An 18843-nucleotide genomic window follows, 5' to 3' on the forward strand; every position below is an offset into this window, starting at 1 on the left:
TGTTGAGTATTTTTCAGTGGAATGGCTGTAAGAAATTGAACATATTTTCCTGGGCTGGCAGAACTGCTTACACATTTGTCTGCTTTCGGGTCTATTCCCTTCTCAGAAAAACTTCTTTTATCAAGGCTTCTTTCTCTTTAGATACATTCCTGAGACCAATCATTCTGTTCCTTGGCATGTTTCTGTTCAAGTACCAAAAATCAAAATCTTTTTTTTGCAAACAAACTGTTATTATCCTTAGGTCAATGTAGCCGTCCAGTGATCTACATAGTCACCTGTTGGCTGACGTAAGTACACACTGATAGTAATCTGAGCTGGCTGGATGCATTCTACCCTTAACTTGAAGATATAAATCTATTTGTGCAATGTCCTGGATAAGAAATGTATTTATTTAGTCTCAACACTTTTAGCCTGCCTATAAAACTTCCAGTTCATAGACATCTCGGAGCTCACATATATATGCTCGTAATCAGCTCTACAGTTGTACCTCAAGAGTAATGTTCTGACAGGTTGCTCTGTTGCCAAGTGGTTAGACTCCTGCAATAATACTATCTTTCAATCAGAGCTCTCATAGAGACAAGTCTGGACATTAAGTACTTCCTTGGGATCTAAATAAGCTTATCAGAAACCTTATTCATCCAGTACATTTTGGGGTACATATTGTGTAGTCATTACTGAGGAAACACAGAAATTCTATATATGTAATGCATTTTTGTTACTGACAGATGATGATAACAGAATTTTGGTTCATTCAGTGTTCAGGGTACTGAGAGCCCGATATATCTACTTAAAGGTTTACCTTTTTACTACAACATCAAATACAGTAGTTTTACTGTGGTCACATAATTTGGCTGCATAAGCCAACTTAAAATGATTAAGTGCTTCCCTTCATCTTGTGCCACTTCACTCTCCAAACTCCATCTGTCCTGACTGACAATCCACCAACTGAACATGGCAAATCCAAGATCTTCTTTCCCATTCATACTGAAATTCCTATTCAGTCTCTGAAGGCACTAGATATATGCCTACTGTAATAACAACATGCATCAAATAATCATTTATTTTTCTACATATCAGTACTTGTTATAAATATTTTATTTCTACTTTTCCAACCTAATTTGCAATTCACATATATTTCCTCATATTTCTGTCATATGTCCTTTTTATAGCCATAAGCTGTATTTCTACTTTCTCATTTCCTTTTAACTACTCTGGAAGACCTTTCTATATTTCAATTACCTGCAGACTCACAGTCCTACAGCATAATGTTAAAATCAAAACTGAGGTATTGATGCACTCCTCTGCATGTTAATTCTGGATAGTATTAGAATATAAGTATGTAGGTATCTTCTGAGGTTTCCTTGATACATCAAGGTTCTCATCTTTCATCTAGTGAAGTAAATGGCTTTGATTGAAGCCATACTGAACCCACTATAAGCATATACTTTAGCATAATGAAAAAGATACTTGTAGCCCTTCACAGATTTTTCTCTGACACTGTTCTAGTGTCAAAGCAGATTTGACTTACACATGTCCTGCTCTTAATCTGAGGAAGTTTCCATTAAAACTGAAGTATGCTATCTCCCATCCTTCTCTGACTTCCATCTTTCTACATAACTTTGCTATTTGACAAGGAAGAAGGCTCATAGAAGGTCATAATAGTCTACAAAGCTTTTATGCCTCTTCTTTTTGTTTCTCCTACAAGCAGCCATGTGCAAGCCTTATTAGAATTGCAATTCCCACGATGAGATCTAGTATTATGTTTGAAATATGGAAACAAAGTGATCTTCAGCTAATTATGTCAGTGCACACAATGCAGACACAGAGCTCTATATATCTGAAAAGTTTTGTGTTTCAATAAATTATGGAAGCAGTTGAACCCTATAGAACTATTACTAAAATCTTGGTAAAACTTTAACTGATAAGTTTTTAATTAGCTTCTTATTTATTTTTAGAGGAAAAATATTACTGTTAAGATATTAATTATAATTATAACAAAATTCAGTTTTATCCAGAAAGAACTTCAGGTCCTGTGCTAAAACAGATTATACCACTCAGACATGCAGCAATAAGGGATGAAAGAAAATAAGCCAGCAGTTAAGAAAGTAATAGGAAACAAAATAAATTAGTTCTCCATAAAGGTGAGTAATATTTTCCAAACAATCTAGACTGGGTTATTTAGGAAAAGTGATACTGCTTATTTGCTGCATCTAGAAAACATAATTGGATTTGACTGCAGAACAACAATGGCTTCTGATAGAAGACCTATGTGGTTTAATTTGCAAATCCATTTTTGCCTTGCCTTTTTTTAAACATGATTAATATAAAAGCCACACATGCAAGTACAACTGATTTAGAAGAAGGTACCTAAACCTGTAACAAATCGTGTTACGCTAATGTTTTTGTGGGTCTTGGAAGAAGGGTCAGAGATAAAATCGTGGTTAAATAAAGAACACTATAGCCAAGTCTGAATGAAGCATATAGATCAGAAGAACGTGTAGGAGACAATACAAGAATTAAAGTGCAGCCCCTTCTCCTTCAAAGAACATAGAGAGAGAAATACTCTTTTCAAAAAAGAAAAATGTTTGTATAATTTGGATAAAACATTCTAAGTTTAATGAAAAAAAAAAGTTTCTGATAATGTGCTTTTAGCCTTAACTGAGCAAACCACCTCAGAAGTCAGAGGAGAAAAAACCCTCAGTTATGTTGTCCAAAAAAGTAGGTGTTTTGCTTAGAATATAACTAGACAACATCCACTTTGCTTAGTACTTCTCATACAGCTGCTAACTACAAGTTTGGTTTAAGAAAAAACAGGAAGACAAACTGTACTAACAGAGACATACAGTGAAAGTTTTTATAGGAAGAATTACAACCTTCTTTCATAGCAGTGTCTCAGAAAAATGTATATAGGCTTTCTTCAAAAGTACTCTGGCAGGATAAAGCTGAGTCACAATATACGCTTGTACCCTCACCAAGTGTGACCAATACAGTGTTTTCAAGTTCTGCTACAAGAATATCTTAGAGAGATCGTATCACAATTAAAAGAAATATGAAACAAAAGCATAGGGCAGAAAACTTTGTATTAAGATTTAAATAACAGAAGTAAAAGTCAAACAGATACTCTTGCTCTGTAACTGCAGAGGGAGCGAAGAAGACTCGACGATGCTATAGATGCTGTTCACTCATTGGGACAGCGTGAATGTAAGGGATGGAGAAAGGATTAACCATGTGCAGAAAGGAACCTGTGAGCCCACCAGCAGCTCAGCTCCTTATTCCTGCTTGTTTCTGAGCTCTTTGGCAATATGTTTACTTCATCAGGCCTCTCCCTTCCCTCCCTATAAAGCTGTATGATACATTAAATTGGTGGTAGGAGGCATCACTGTGCAAAGGGGCAATAGTCAACTGCAATTCTAACAGCTCTGTCTAACAAAGCAAAGGTTGAGCCCTTTTTCTTCTTTCCTTGAATGATAAATTAGAAAAGAGCTAACACAGTTAAAAGAAAAAGCAAAAGTAACAATGAAAGGAAGACTAAGAAGTCTAAATTAAATCACCCAACTACCTAGTTTTAAAGTGAGAGACTCTTAATAGGGAAATATATAGCTGCAATGTCTCTAAAACAAAAAGTACTACTTCTGACTCCATATTTTTCTTATCTGGGAAATATATTGATATCTGAATTACTAGCCTGTTTCTACTATACCTTTCTCCCTGGAATAGGCTACCTATATAAAAATTTCCAAATAGAAATGCTACAAAATAAGCAATGAGAAGCTGTAAACTCAACCTTTCAAGTTTTTATTAAGAATTTCTTATACTACCTTATGATAGATTGCTTTTTAAGGCTGTGTATTACAAAAGCATTCCTCTGAATTGAGAAAAAATCATATAAAATAAATCCCACATTGCCATAGTGGTTTATAAATGCCCATTAAATGGGCATGCTTTAGAAAATTAATTACCAAAATGCATCATTTATTAGACCTATTCACAGTGAAGTGTTTCCAAAGAGACACTATTCCTAGCTAAGCAAGAAAATAAAATCAGGTTTTCATTGTAGTACCACACTTAAGTAACTACATGTGAGAGTTTCATCTCCAAATAAGCACAGCTTGTTTTTGCTTTTTTATATTCATTTTGTGTTTTCTCTGTTCTTCCATAACTCCTTTCCTATATTCACCCCAAGGCACCATGATTATCAAAACACAGGCTTGAGTAAAATACACTAAAAAAAAATTTTCTGGTTGATGTTTGACATTATGATGCCTTGCCAGATTTCATCAGTCATATCATGTCATATAGAGTAATGCAGTCTGATTGATGCAACTCACAGGGACTCATCACCTTTCATGTGTTTGCTGAAGAATTTAAAGGTATCACACAATCTTTGGACAGAATTCAAACAGCTACTATATGAAAGAAAGATTTTGTAATTTTAGTTTTCCATGAAGATAGATTTTTTTTTTTACCCTTTGGGAGGTTTTTTTTCCTAAATACTTTTCTTGAGATTGCATGGATCGTACAACTTTTAGTCTCCATTTGGAAATCTATGTTAAATAATTTCAGCTTTAGACTGAAGTCAACAGTAAAGCATAGATATCTCATTATAGCTTTATTATTTGGCTGCAGATTAGTACTCATGCTGCAAAAAGCCTTTTAGGGATACAGAAATTGGGATATGAGGTTATTCTGTCCAAGCCTTTCAGAAATGCTCATTCGTTTAGAAATCTAATACTCTTCCTTTCATTCTGTGGGATAATATTTTTCTTCTCTAACAAGATGACAGAAGGGTTACCCTGAAGTGGGCCCTAGGGATTTAAAGCATAAGATTTTGAAACTAGACTTTTATAGCCTCATTATAAAATAGTTTACTAATGAAATCTGATTTCAAGACAAGATGACTATCCAGAGATTAGAAAGAATGATCCCAAATTTGTTAAATTACTTTTGAATAAACACAAAAAAAGACAATAATTTTCAAGTGATTTTTAAAAGTGAATTACTCTTTCAAATTACCATTACAAAACACCTTAAGAGTTTTTTCTAAAGAAACTGCCTGAAATGTTGGACATTAGGCTATTTCATGGAACATAATTTGTGTTTAACTTCATGACCTAAATGACAACACTTAGAACCTGATAAATCCTCCAGTGTGCGTATTTTCTTTGTGATATTTAAATGCTGCCTAAATCTTTCCTTTTGTGTGTGTGTGTGTTTGCAAGTAATTAAAGTCAACGTTTTTATTGTTTTAACCCTAAAATAATTTTTCTAGTTCAATGAAAGAATTTATTTGAAACTTCAATCCTAACTCTTGTTTATTTTTCATTTTAGCCACAGAAGGAAAATCAATTACTTGTACAAACAACTCTAGTAGTGAGATTCTCCGGTAGGACTCCACAGGTATACAGTAATCCCTGAAACTCAGATGAATATATCAAAGCAGCATAAACTTAGGTTTTCCTAGCCTGTACTTTTTTTTCTTTTATTTTAATTTGGGCAGGGGAGCTTAATATAATTACACATACAGTCAGGTGTATTTCTAGAGTTAAGGAGAAAATCCTGTTCTTTTCACAAGGAACAATCTTATATCCCACGCTAAGCATCACTGAATAAATTTTTATTAGTTGTTCTGCTTTCTATACCACTGATGTCAACAGGTGCTGTGGGAACTCAAGTCACTCTGAAGTTAAAGACAGTTCAGCAGTGCTTTGCTTTTGAAGTCTGATAAAAAAAAATTACCATGACATCTACAATTTATGATTACATTTCTTACTGGCAGGAACTCTAATCCTCAGTGTGATTTGTAAGATGTTTTATTTTTTAACTTATGATAGATGCTTTGAAATCTCCTGTGTTGATGGTATATTTAAGATTAACTTTTTCAGTATTTAATATTCTGATCAAGTTTGAACCTTAGCAGGATTCAGCATGATTCTCTTTTTTTCTTCTTGTGTTATTTCAGTTACTGTCTTAGGTTTTACTATGGTAAAATTCTTGTACAACTACTATCTATGAAGAATTGCTGCTGACTCAACAAAACACTGATGTCGTCTTCTCCTAACCCCAAATTTGGTAAACTGATAAAATTTAGTGTATTATATTGGATACTGCAACATCACTAAACTGCCTGCTTGTAAAAGCCTTTTCTTTTGGTTTGGCAGTATTAAAACAGATTGCTTGGCTAGAGAAGATAGATAGAGGTCAGATAGGAATGAAAGGGGAAGAAAAGTTATCCCGCATATACTGGCAAGTAACAACCTTGAGGCTTATGAAGAAAGTTCAGTCATAGCTCGACTCTGGACTTCCTAAATCTATTTTACTGCTATATCTGGCATTACACAGAAGTAAAACTACATAATATTTTTTTTTTAAAGGCTTAAAGTTGCTAGTAATGCATTCCTTAGTTTTACAGGCCAGAAAGGGATATCTTATCATAATCATCATAAACCAGAACCATCTTATACCTTCTACACAACTGAACTTTCAAACTAGTAGGTTGATTTCAAACTCTGTAAAGCAGGCATCCCCAGAGATAGACTGACCTAAAGCTAAACACCCCTGACTGGTGAAGCAGTTCAGGTTTTGTATCTTATTCTAGATTATGAACGGATAGCTCAAGTCCAGCCTAAGTTCAGATAAGATTTTATCAAGCAAAGTTAAAGCATTTATCTAAAACAAACTTAGGTAACCAATTTTTTTTTTTTTATAAGCCAACACATTTCTAATATGAACTGAGTTACTGATATATATGTACCAATGACTGTAAAATACCAATGAGAATTATTTTTCGTATTTTATTGAACAAATGTTCAAGTCAAGACAAGGTTTCTACTTACTACACTTCAGCTGAGCCTCCTAAGGTAAAGCAGAGTACTTACCCTTAATTCACATGGAAGTTAGACTTGATACTTTGTATATAGAAAAAACAAAGGTCATAGTATATAACAATAGTTTTTATCATTATGAAGGGGCATTGCCTAAACAAATGGCATAGGTACAACAAAACAATGCTTAATGGTAACATATAAAAGCCAAATCACTGTGGTAAGGTGTGATTTTTTTCCATGGTTCGTCCTGCAGAGTTTAAATTCAAATCTGCCTTTAGAAGAATTGATTTTTAGATTATGCAATATCTTTTGGTTGGTCAAGCAATCACTGATGAAGAGAAGACTTTTTCCTCTCCAGTGGGTGAACATTTTTTAGAAGACTGATAGATTAATTATTACGAAGGTTATTAAAAAAAAAAAAAGAGTTTACGTCCATTTAGAAACCTTATTATTACCATACCTGTTACTTTCAGTCTGTCAGCTCCAATGACAATCTCATCTTCATCTGCAGAAAACAATACCTTTCCACCTTCACTTGCCCTCACTTCAAATCTCTTACACTGGGCCTCCACAGCATCAGCTCCTGAAATCAAGGAAGTGAATGTTTCATCTAAGATATTTTAGATGAGAATAAAATATCTCATAAGAATAAAAGTAAGAATAAAAGTAATCATCAGCATAAATAGAATATCCAAAACATATCAAATACATGAGGCTTTTATAAAATATTTGGCTTTCTGTAATTCTGGTAGGTAATTTGTATTATAAAATATTGTTAAATTAATTTACAGAGTAACTATTTCACTATTGCATATCAGGCTAGAATTTAAAGTAACTGAAAAACATCTATTTCAGTGTTATGTGTGGAAGTCAACACAAGAATTTAGAATGTACTTAAACACTGAGATCTTGAAACACCAATTCAGACAGAGCTTTCCGGGGTTTGCCCAGCTTAAATTGCAGTTTCTTGCCAATGGAAAAAAAAGATAACATATGAGCCTATTTCATAAAGACCAACAAATCAACAAAGCAGAAAAGGGTATTTTTCATTCAGTTCTACTGTAAACTTGAACAGCGGAATAACAAAACAAAAAACCCAACAAAACCAAGAAAAAAGACAAACTGAGATATCACAATTTATCTCATGTTCTATGAAACAAAACTCCCAAATGTCTCAAAGCTCCAAAACCCTAAAATAATTCTGAAATCAGACCGACCTATGGAACTGCATCTAACAGTGCAATAAAAAAGGTTTACAGATACCAAAACTCTGTTAAATTTACCATGCTTTTCAATTTACAGCTTTTATCCTTATTCTTCTGTGCTTTGTCTGCTAAATTGTTTCTGAAAATTTTTATTTTATTTTATTTATAACTGAAAGCAAAACTTGAGTTCTGAAAATGGTGTTGAAAAGCAATGAACTGCGTATAGCACAACCAGCTGTAAGGCAAATTGCAAGATTTCAGGGAATAATTATCTGACAATTTTCTCATACATCCCTAATTAGATTTCTAATGTACAACTGGAATGACCCATCAATCTATATGGGTAAAAATTATGGAGAAGGCATTACGGACAAAGAAATCCATGTATGTCATTTCAGTTTATCAATCTGGCTTATAGGTTTGTAAAAAACACCTGCTTCCATAATGTAGAAGTTTTCAGTTTAATATGCAGATGCACATTATCAAAATGCATAATAAGAAATATAAAAGCTGTGATAACTAACTTTGGATGAGGAATTGCCATAGCAGCCCTTAATTTCCAGAACCAGCTATAAAATCAAAACAACAATTCCTCTTACTTTTAGACAAACTTACATTTGTACTGTGAAAAATTTCTGGTTATTTTTAATTCATGAATATAAAAGGAGAATGAAAAGGAATTATAAAAATACTTGTGATGCCCCATTTTCTTGAAGTTAGACATGTTTATTCTATTGTAAAAGTGTAAAATGGTATTTTCTCTCTCTCTCTGTACAACTGATCTTTATTTTAAATGTTATAATCAGGCTGTTGACTTTGTTTTGAAAAATTTGTAAATTTTTGTAAAGACAAACAGGGACAGATTTCACATAACCTAATGTCAGCCATGGGATAAATGCTACATCTCACAAACATTCCAGGACGCTCATTAATAAAAGGTATAACAAAGTCTAATTGTCCATCAGGATAAATGTAATCACAATATATATTCACACATAGCTGTCTTACTGACTTCAGTCATTCCTCTTAAATACTTTCCAAAGGTCAGTGGTGGTGTCCCTGATAGTGTTGCCCCCGGGCAAATAACCTGAATTATTTGTTTAAAATCCTAGCATTTAGCTAGCGATGCATGCTAGCAATACAGTTGGGAAGGATACTCATTCTTTTGCACCGCCACAGGTAAAGATATCTTTTTAAAAAGCTGTTAAATGCATATTTATATTTATTTGTTATATGAATGCTTATTTTATGAAACCCAGTGAGCTCTAGGCATTATCAGGGCCCTGGTGAGTTCAACAGACTGTTGGGTTTCTGTTTAGTAGCAGAAACACAAGAAGAAATTAGAAGGTCAATTTATCAGTTTTTTTCAATTTTTCTTCTTAGTTTGCAAATATGTTAAGCTTATATGTTGTTTTGCAAAACAATTCTATTGCAAAATAAATCATACTGTAGCTGACTATATCCAGCTATTCTATGAAATTGGGATGACTACATAACTGAGATTACTGTAAGAACTGTAATAAAACAGATGATATTACTATTTAATTAATTCAGAAGAGGGAGAAAATATAATAAATTATAGCCTGGTTTAAAATACTTGCAGAAATTTTAGATGACCTTTTATAGGTGACTTTTGAAGACTATATGATCCACTGATAATTTACACACAACCATGACTCAGTGCTCAAAATTATATATGATAGTCATGAGCAAACACTGTTCACAATAGTAAAATCAAGGTGTAATCTTCTTTAGATAGCACTGCACAAAAATGTTTATTGTAGAATGCTTCTCATGGTTCAGAATGGGAAGTCTTGTAGAGGCTAAAAAGATCAATGCTTTCTTGTTGAATATAAGTGCTTCTAGAAACCTTGTGGTTTGAAGGAAGACGTCTGAGATAACATCAAAGTCGTTGCTAAAATTACTGATGACAAAATAAGTGGTAGCTTCGTATTTGAAATAAGAATGCATGCTGCTGTTTAGCCATTTCATTATAGTTGGAAGAACAACTGTGCCCTCTCTGTGTACCATTGATATTTTGCCACTGTGTTCTCTGGAGGGGAAAAAACCAGGCCTGTTGCTAAGTTGTTTATGTTGCCCTAATAAAATTGTACACTGAAAGGTTCAAAATGAAATAACCTTACTAGGTAAACAGAGAAACCATTTACATTTTACATAAGCCTTTTACAATGTCTAGCTTTTATTCATTGATATATATTTTCTTACTGCTTCTCTTGGAATTTTTTTCAGAATTGAAAAAAATTCTGACAATAACAAAACATTCAATTTTGATACACTTTTGGAATAGTGTTTACTTTTGGTTTGGAAATGTTCTTCATTTTGAAATATTTAAAAAGCATACAATTAAAAGACATTAATTTAATGCAAAATTTATGAAAGCCATATAAAAAATTACTTAAAATATATTCGTTTGAGGAAAAATCAGAAGCAATAATTTTTCCTGTTTTAGTCACAACTTTGATTTCAAAATCTCAAAGCCCTTCTGGAATTGTACATTTATTTTTCTGCACAGTCTAGTTTTCAATAATTTTTTAAATTTCATTCTATTCTAAGGTAGGTCTTAGAATAGAATGTATTACACTTCACAAGGGCTGCATTTTGAATCATTATTGGAAAGCATAGGTAAGAATTCTGTTGCAGAAGTAAATTTCAGTTAACAAGAAATATAAATTGTATTTTAAAACAATAAGCTCATGCTTTCAGGTTGCTTAACAACTACCATAATGTTCTATGTGAAACTCATATTATCAAACATAGCTCTTGATAGATTATCACAATAATCAAGAAGATCACACACTTTAAACCCCACTATATATGAAGCATGGTATTCTTATTTCCCCCATTTTGCAGAAGGAAAAGACGTTGCACAAGACATAAGGGTATGACCAGTCCCTAAAATGCAGACAGTTCCTACTGGTAAGTGCATTCATGGTGCTCAGTATCTGGTCCCTCTGCACGTGCCAGACTGGTGTGGCATCACCTGGACTGGTGTGCCTTCTGAGCACCCTGCCTGAGTGCTTGCATTTCATTTGGAGGGAAACTGCAGCAAGGAGAAGGAGGGAGAGCCCTTGAGTCTCACTTCAACAGTCAGAGAGCATACTTCAGTCAAGTTTTAGGGAAACAACCTGAGGACAAAAAGCTGAAAATCCCTCCTACATCTAGATAATATAACAGGTAACAAAGCCAGGTAGACTGCATACATTCTGCTTTACATGAAGCATTGTCTGGAGAGCTGTTTGTAAAAATACCATGCTCATTTATGGAGACAGGTAATGAGAACATAACAAAGGGGACAAACTTTTTAGCAGGGCCTGTTGCGATAGGACAAGGGGTAATGGTTTTAAACTAAAAGAGGGTAGATTCAGACTAGATATAAGGAAGAAAGTTTTTACAATGAGGGTGGTGAGGCACTGGAACAGGTTGCCCAGAGAGGTGGTAGATGCCCCATCCCTGGAAACATTCAAGGTCAGGTTGGACGGGGCTCTGAGCAACCTCATCTAGTTGAAGATGTTCCTGCTCATTGCAGAGGGTTGGACTAGATGGCCTGTAAAGGTCCCTTCCAACCCAAACTATTCTGTGATTCTATGTTTGTATGGAAAACAAAGCACTCCACTCAACTGATAAGAAAAAAAATAATACAATACAACCAGTGTTTATTGTCAGGTCCCAGGAGACTTGCTTTTTAACAGTGATGGGTTGCAAAGCAAGGAGTCCACCACAATGTGCTGCCTGCCTGACAACAGCAGCAGCATCCTGCAGGGACAGGAAAGCAAGGCTGAAGAAGGATGGAAGGTTGGACCTGTCCTTGTCCTGCAATCATAGTAACGGGTCAGGAAACCAAGGGATAATCACAAGTAACTTAATACTAGCTAGTTTCATCTTTATTTAAGAGCTGATGATTGCTTAGCTACCTAAAAGTAAGTGGCATTGTAAGTACTGTGATGATGTTAATTTACACACATGAAAGTTGCTAGTTCTGTAAAGACAAGGGATTAACAGAAAATGTGAGAGAAATCAAAGAGAAAAAAGACCTGCCACATTCTTACTCATTATATATCACTGCAAGTGACAGCCCATGTTTCAATAACTGCCTTTTAAATCTTGCGATGTATTTAGGATAATATAGCTTTTCATGAAGAACGACTTGCAGAACAATGATCTGGAGCTTCTACAAAGAAACGCATATATTTTAGATACTTAACATTTGTGCTTTTTCAGCATCACATTGTATAAAAGTACACCTAGATTTCAGCTAGTCCAAAATATCATTACAGGATATAACTCTACTTTTTTATGCTAAAAGAAATGAGCTTTTACTGCATATTGCACTCAGGACTTAACAGTGCATCGCTTAGTATTACTCACTTATTGCTGAAACAGTGGCTAGTGTATTCAAGCCACTTGAGAGATTACTAACAAAATATGATACATGTTAAGTTTGTCTCTCTGACATAGAACCAGATGGAAATGTTGTGAAAATGGTTGTGAAAAGTTAACCTGCCTACAGAGTAATCAATGCTATCAAAATGGAATTCTGTTTCATTACATTTTCATTTCCCCGTTGAAATAAGAGTAAGCAGTTGCATGTGCAATGTATTAGCGTATTATCTTAGCTGTAATGCAAATTGCTGTGTTCCAAAAACACTCTACAAACACACGCCTCATAAAATGTCTGCATCTTTAATAGCAGTACTAACAAAAATGATGAGAGAATCACCTCTTAGAATATCATGCATGAACAAAGCAAATATTTTGAAATTTTTAGCTCAAACTTGTAGAGCAATCACACTATCCTCTATGCTTATATTCAGCAAATCATATCTGCTTGAATAATGCATATTTCAGTCCACAGATATGTGCAAGAAAATCTATCTTCAAAATTCTGTTTGGAAAGGTAATTTCTACCAAATACATGGCTATCTGAAAAGCTTTCTAGCTGTGCTACTTTATAATATACTACTAACCTACTTCACACTAGAGATGCAGTCAGCTTCTTAATAGCTTTAATATGGATCAAGGGATGTCCATGGCAAAATGTCTTGTCATCTTGTGTCCAGGAAAATTATTTACTTGTAAATTCAGTTGTATAATACTGAATTAAATTATTAACTTTATGTGAAATTCCATTCATTTAAAGTATTGTCGTGCTTTAACCCCAGCCAGCAACTAAGCACCACACAGCCACTCACTCACTCTCTGCTGGTGGGAGAATGGGGGAGAGAATCAGAAGAGGAAAAGTGAGAAAACTCGTGGGTTGAGATAAAGACAGTTTAATAGGGAAAGCAAAAGCCACACACACAAGCAAAGCAAAACAAGGAATTCATTCACACCTTCCCATGGGCAGGCAGGTGTTCAGCCATCTCCAGGAAAGCAGGGATCCATCGCTTGTAACAGTTACTTGGGAAGACAAACGCCATCACTCTGAATGTCCCCCCCTTCCTTCTTCTTCCCCCAGCTTTATGTGCTGAGTATGACATCATATGGTATGATGGAATATCCCTTTGGTCAGTTGGGGTCAGCTGTCCCAGCTGTGCCCCCTCCCAACTTCTCGTGCACCCCCAGCCTACTCGCTGGTGGGGTGGGGTGAGGAGCAGAAAAGGCCTTGACTCTGTGTAAGCACTGCTCAGCAGGAACTAAAACATCCCTGTATTATCAACACTGTTTTCAGCACAAATCCAAAACATAGCCTCATACTAGCTACTATGAAGAAAATTAACCCTATCCCAGGCAAAACCAGCACAAATGCATAGATGAAAAATGTACATATCATATTCATCCATACATCATATATAATGATGATTTATAACACATGCTTGTTGCCCAGCAGTTGCATCATCAAAACTATCATTAAACCAGCTATGTTAAAAATGGTACAAAGCATAAAATTATTCATTTTAGCTATAGTGAAGATGTGTTAAATGAAAATGTTGGGCAGTACATGCAATATGGATACAGAAAATTATAGTGTTGTAACCCAGATTAACATTAATAGAGATGAAATTTCAAGACAAGAACTGTGTCTACTTTGAATTTGTACAGTGTCTAGCTTGACTTACTTATTAAGTAATACCATAATAACAACCATGAAGAATGCATGCTTTTAACATTTTGCTTTTTAAAGTCAATGATGCCTTGTACTACTTTATTATTATTCAGGAAAACAAATTATAACCACTACTTGGAATTATAATAAATACTACCAAGAACCCACCAGTCTTCCAAGCTTTAGATATGATTGTAAAGATACAATTTTAAAGATGGAAGGGTAAACACTCCATTCACCAAATATGATTTAATACTGATCAGGTAAAAATCTTGATTTCTATAATACCATAATCACATGATAGAAGTTTAAACTGTTGGTCGTTGTTTTTAAGAGGTGAGATCAAATTTTCTGTATGATAAGTGTACATAGGTAGTTTGGGTGGGGGTTTTTTTGGCATTACTACAAAGCTTATTGCTGTGGAAATTGCTGCTCATCCTGGGTAGCATATAGTGGGGTTTTTCACTGTTTGGAGAGCATGTACAGTCCTTACAGCTTGCTGGCCAGTTTGGATTTCCCCGGCCAGCAGACTGAACCTCTTCTCAACTAATTTTGTGGTTGGGCATATTTTGCTTTATAAGGCACTGTATCATGTTTTTTGCTGTGGGTAAGGATATTCAGGTTTGAGGTCTGTTTTTCTCCTAAGTATTTTCCACAAAGTTAATCTCCAGTTTTCCATAAAATGATATAACAGAGGTAATAACGCTTGTATGATACTTGTGAACATAAGAAGTGATGTAGAAAGTCATTACCGTGGAGACAAGATGGACAAACTAAAAGCCATAATTTCCCTAACTGCAACAGTTTCAACCCAAACATTACTTCAGACTTAGTTTTTAGATTTTTAAGAATATCTAATACTCTTCATTACTCATTTAGCACACAAAATATGTTTGGGACTTTAACACTATATGTTAAGAAGATCACATGTTCTTTCTTTCTTGGCAGGAAAGTGTTCCACTCCCACTCCTATCAACAGCAATTAAAGTAAAACAAATGTTAAAAACGGGGTGAAGCTAATGTTTGCTTTGCTTTGTCTTCTGGTCTGTTTCCAGCCATCTACAATGCATTTCATTCATTCTCAACTTAATGAAACATAAGTTGAAACTAAGATGCATGAGGAATAGTAACTATCAACAATACTAAATACACAAGTTACTTTTTTTCTCTTCTGTTGATAAAGACATTTTGTGTGCTTATATCAGATGTAGATGAACACTAGTGGTTGTGTCTGGTTTCTAAATCACCTTCCGTGTCCACCTGGCAGACAACAAACTCATACACAGAAATAGATAAGAAATCAACCACTTTAAATTAAATATAGAGCCTAGAATTCAAAGGGACTTACCACAAATTTATGATCTTTGTAAATGCAAAACATAATGAAATTCAATGTATTGTCTTCTGATTCTTCAATGAAAAATGGGTTATTTAAACAATTATTAAATGTAGGGTACTTTTGGATGACAAAGAAAGTTACTTTTATGAGAATGTGTTGATGCTTCTGAGATTGGAGATAAAAGAGATAAAGCATTTTTAATAAAGATTCAACCCCCAGTTGGGTCTAAAATCAATATTTGTGAAATATACACCTAGATAAAATTTTGTTAATATTAATAGGAATTTCAGATATTGTATTATTTTGGCCACCAGAGGTCTCAGAAAATTTTCAGTGAATGCAAATCCAATAATGCAAATGAAGGACTCATACCAGCTGAACAGAAGCGTTGAAGAATTTGAATAGAGAGCTTTCAGCTGAGAACAAGACATCTACACAAGCAAACATTCACAGCACCCAGAACATATTCTGTGTTCTATTTGCTGAGGAAAGGAAGGGACCATCTTCATTATATCAAAAAAGGCTGAAAGTAGCAGTTAAAAAAAACCTAGCTGGGTCTGTCAATAGTTGATGGCCATGCTATAGAGATGTCAGAAAGCTACCACTTTTAGGAGAGGTTGACCTTCGAGGTTTCCTGGTCTGAATGATTACCTACTCAGACAAGGGAAACTGGAGCAAGTGCTAGGCTAGAAGAAGCAGTGCACATATTTGTTACCTTTTTTAACATCAGACCACAGTGAATACTACCAGCTATCAACATAAATTACTAGCATAGGGATAAGCCACACATTTATATAAGAGAAATATTATATAAGAAGAAATATAAGAGAAATATAAGAGAAATTAAGTAGAACCATCTGAATCAGACAACAGGTATGGTGGTAGCATGGCTTTTCCTTCTTCGTGATCTACAGACCCACTGGTATCCATAAAAGATTAGTGATATTACAGGTTTAGGACTTGGTCAAATGGAAGCTCACAGGAAATTCTTCCCTCCCAGGCAGATTTTACTTCCAGGAACTTCATGAAAAGACACACCTAAAATATTGCCTGTCACCTTTGCAATGGATAGAACACATCCTTCCCTCAGTCTGCCTTCTTGGTGCATCTTGATGGTGGAACCCATTTTCATATATATGAAAATATATATGAAAGTTGTATAAAAGTCGCAGCAGGCAGCACTCTCCATGCTACTTCTCTATGAGGCCATAACTGCGCAAGAGCAAACCTGTGCTTTTCCACCTACTATGCCTATCACATGGTATTTTCTCCTGGAGACTTTCAGAAATTACACGGCTAAACAGACCTTTGGTCTGATCTGATACAGCTGTCCACAGGTTTCATCAGCTATGAGCAATACACATGGATGAATGAAAGCAAAATGTGCTTCTTGAAGGTTGCTTGAGCTTTAAGTTAACACATTTATTTTGCTTCTGTAATGGTTAAAAGCATGTGCATTGTCTGCTCCTGTAGCTCAGCTGACGGGTTGCAACTTTAGCTGTAGTATCTTAATCACTTATATGGGTCCTTAGATAAGAAAGCTAAGCAAGCCAAAGGAAGATATGCCAGGCACCCAGTTGTGTGTGTAAGACTTCAGACTGTATGTTTTGCTCTATTTATAATCTCATTAAGTTTAGTTTATTCAAACATGAGCTAGATAGTTGAGGCTTGTGGCGAGTACAATGAGTTTCCTATCAAACTGATTTTTCTCATAATACTATAAATATATTATAAACTTATATAAATAATTTATAATATAAATATATTTAAGATAAATAACAATACATAGAAATGGCTAAATTTAAAATTAAATTATTAAATGAAATATATTTAAATATAAAGTAAATAATAAAGAAAATTAAATTATAAATAAATAAGTATTATTTTTTATTACCAGCCTTATTGCATTATCTTTCCTATGGGTGTTTTCCTCTATTGTCCAGGAATCTTTCTTTGTGACATCAGTGGATATCCACACTATGTTAAAGTCTTCTTACAGCTGCCTTTATCAGCTTAGCTTTCACTAAGCTCAAATGTCCAGCTCATGCAAATGAATTAATTGTAACTGTAATGTATTTTGGAGTACTCCGAAGTGTGAATAGGAATAGAAAGTTTATCAATTTTTCTTCCTCATGATGAATGCAACCTAAATAGTACTAAATCCTAAGAGAATTTTCCAAGTTTCAGCATTATCCTCAACCTTGGAATTTTTAGCTTTCTGTGATGCAATTGGTTTTTAAAACTGAAATAATTTACAAAGCTGATCTTTGTAATCAGCTATACCTTTTGGAAGCTGAGGCTTATTGAAGCAGTCTATGCATTACAGTTCCATACAAAATCAGTAGTAAAGTTTCCACTGTCTTTGTTAGGTGAGCTACGCTATAAGGTTACTGTTACATTGTTTGGCCACTACATGTTTTATGAAAATCCAAAGTTGCCTGCTAAGTAACTGAAGTTTATTATTTATAGCATATTCCACTGAAAAGAAATTAGAGTTAAAAAAAGACAGAACAATACATAGTATGAGATACCTGACTACATGCTGTGCTTAATGAAGAGCACATTCAAATCAAATAGCAAGAGCATGCACAAGACAGTAAGGGGAGTATGAAATTTCTTCATTACACAGATTAGACTCAAAGACAAAACAGGAATGTTGCATTTCTCCTTGGGAAATATAACATCTTCCAGATCATAAGGTTATTCATTCCTCTCTAAAACTGTTTCTATTTATCATTATACATTTCCTTTAGGTCAGACTTTTAGTCTGACTTTTCTATTGAATGTTCTAAAAATTTCCCCGAAATTCTACTGAAAATCACTTATCTGTAAATCTCTGCAACCTTGCTTTTTTCTTTTCTTAAAAGCAGATCTGATGTTTGACCTGTTGGCATCCTTTGAGACCTTATCTCTCATCCGCATACTCTTTAAAATAATTGCTAATAGTGCAAGTACCTTTCTGCTGCCTGCTTTATCATTCTGAGGTGAACTGGACTGGAACTGAAATTGAATGAAGCATGTTCATGTCACCTAATGGTTCCTTACCTTTTCTCTTCCTGATTTTACCCTGTGACCTTTTTTACTAACTGTTATGTATCTTGCTTTGTGAAGATTTAAAAAGAAAAGCATTTCAGTTTTGTCTTTCTTACTGATAATATTCTCTGTAGGCATTAGACACAGTCATTCTGATATTTCTTTCTATTCTGTAGGTATTTTGAACATTTTTGGTGGTTTATTAATATAAATTAAAAGCTAACAAATATTTTTACTTGTATTCTCTATATACATTTATAATTCAGAGGTTAGTTTTCAATCTTCCTTTTTTTTTTTCCTCCCTCCCTCCCCCTCATTTTATTAAAAAGATACAAGTTGTTTTTCCAGATGCTTTTGGCAGTTTTCCATGGACTTCAA

The 18843-nt window shown here is 34.4% G+C and overlaps 1 protein-coding gene across 2 annotated transcripts in view; it reads right to left on the bottom strand.

Moving 5' to 3' along the window:
- SGCZ (sarcoglycan zeta) overlaps positions 1–18843 on the bottom strand; it is a 230977-nt gene that overhangs the window by 40375 nt on the left and 171759 nt on the right. Inside the window, exon 4 of one of the 2 annotated variants that reach the window (XM_075499214.1) lies at positions 7285–7407. The exons of the other annotated variant lie outside the window; for it this stretch is intronic. Coding sequence (XP_075355329.1) covers positions 7285–7407 — 123 coding nt within the window. The remainder of the gene's footprint in view (positions 1–7284; positions 7408–18843) is intronic. 2 annotated transcript variants of the gene reach the window in all.

This window comes from Mycteria americana, chromosome 4 (assembly GCF_035582795.1).
Source record: "Mycteria americana isolate JAX WOST 10 ecotype Jacksonville Zoo and Gardens chromosome 4, USCA_MyAme_1.0, whole genome shotgun sequence".
NCBI lineage: Eukaryota > Metazoa > Chordata > Aves > Ciconiiformes > Ciconiidae > Mycteria > Mycteria americana.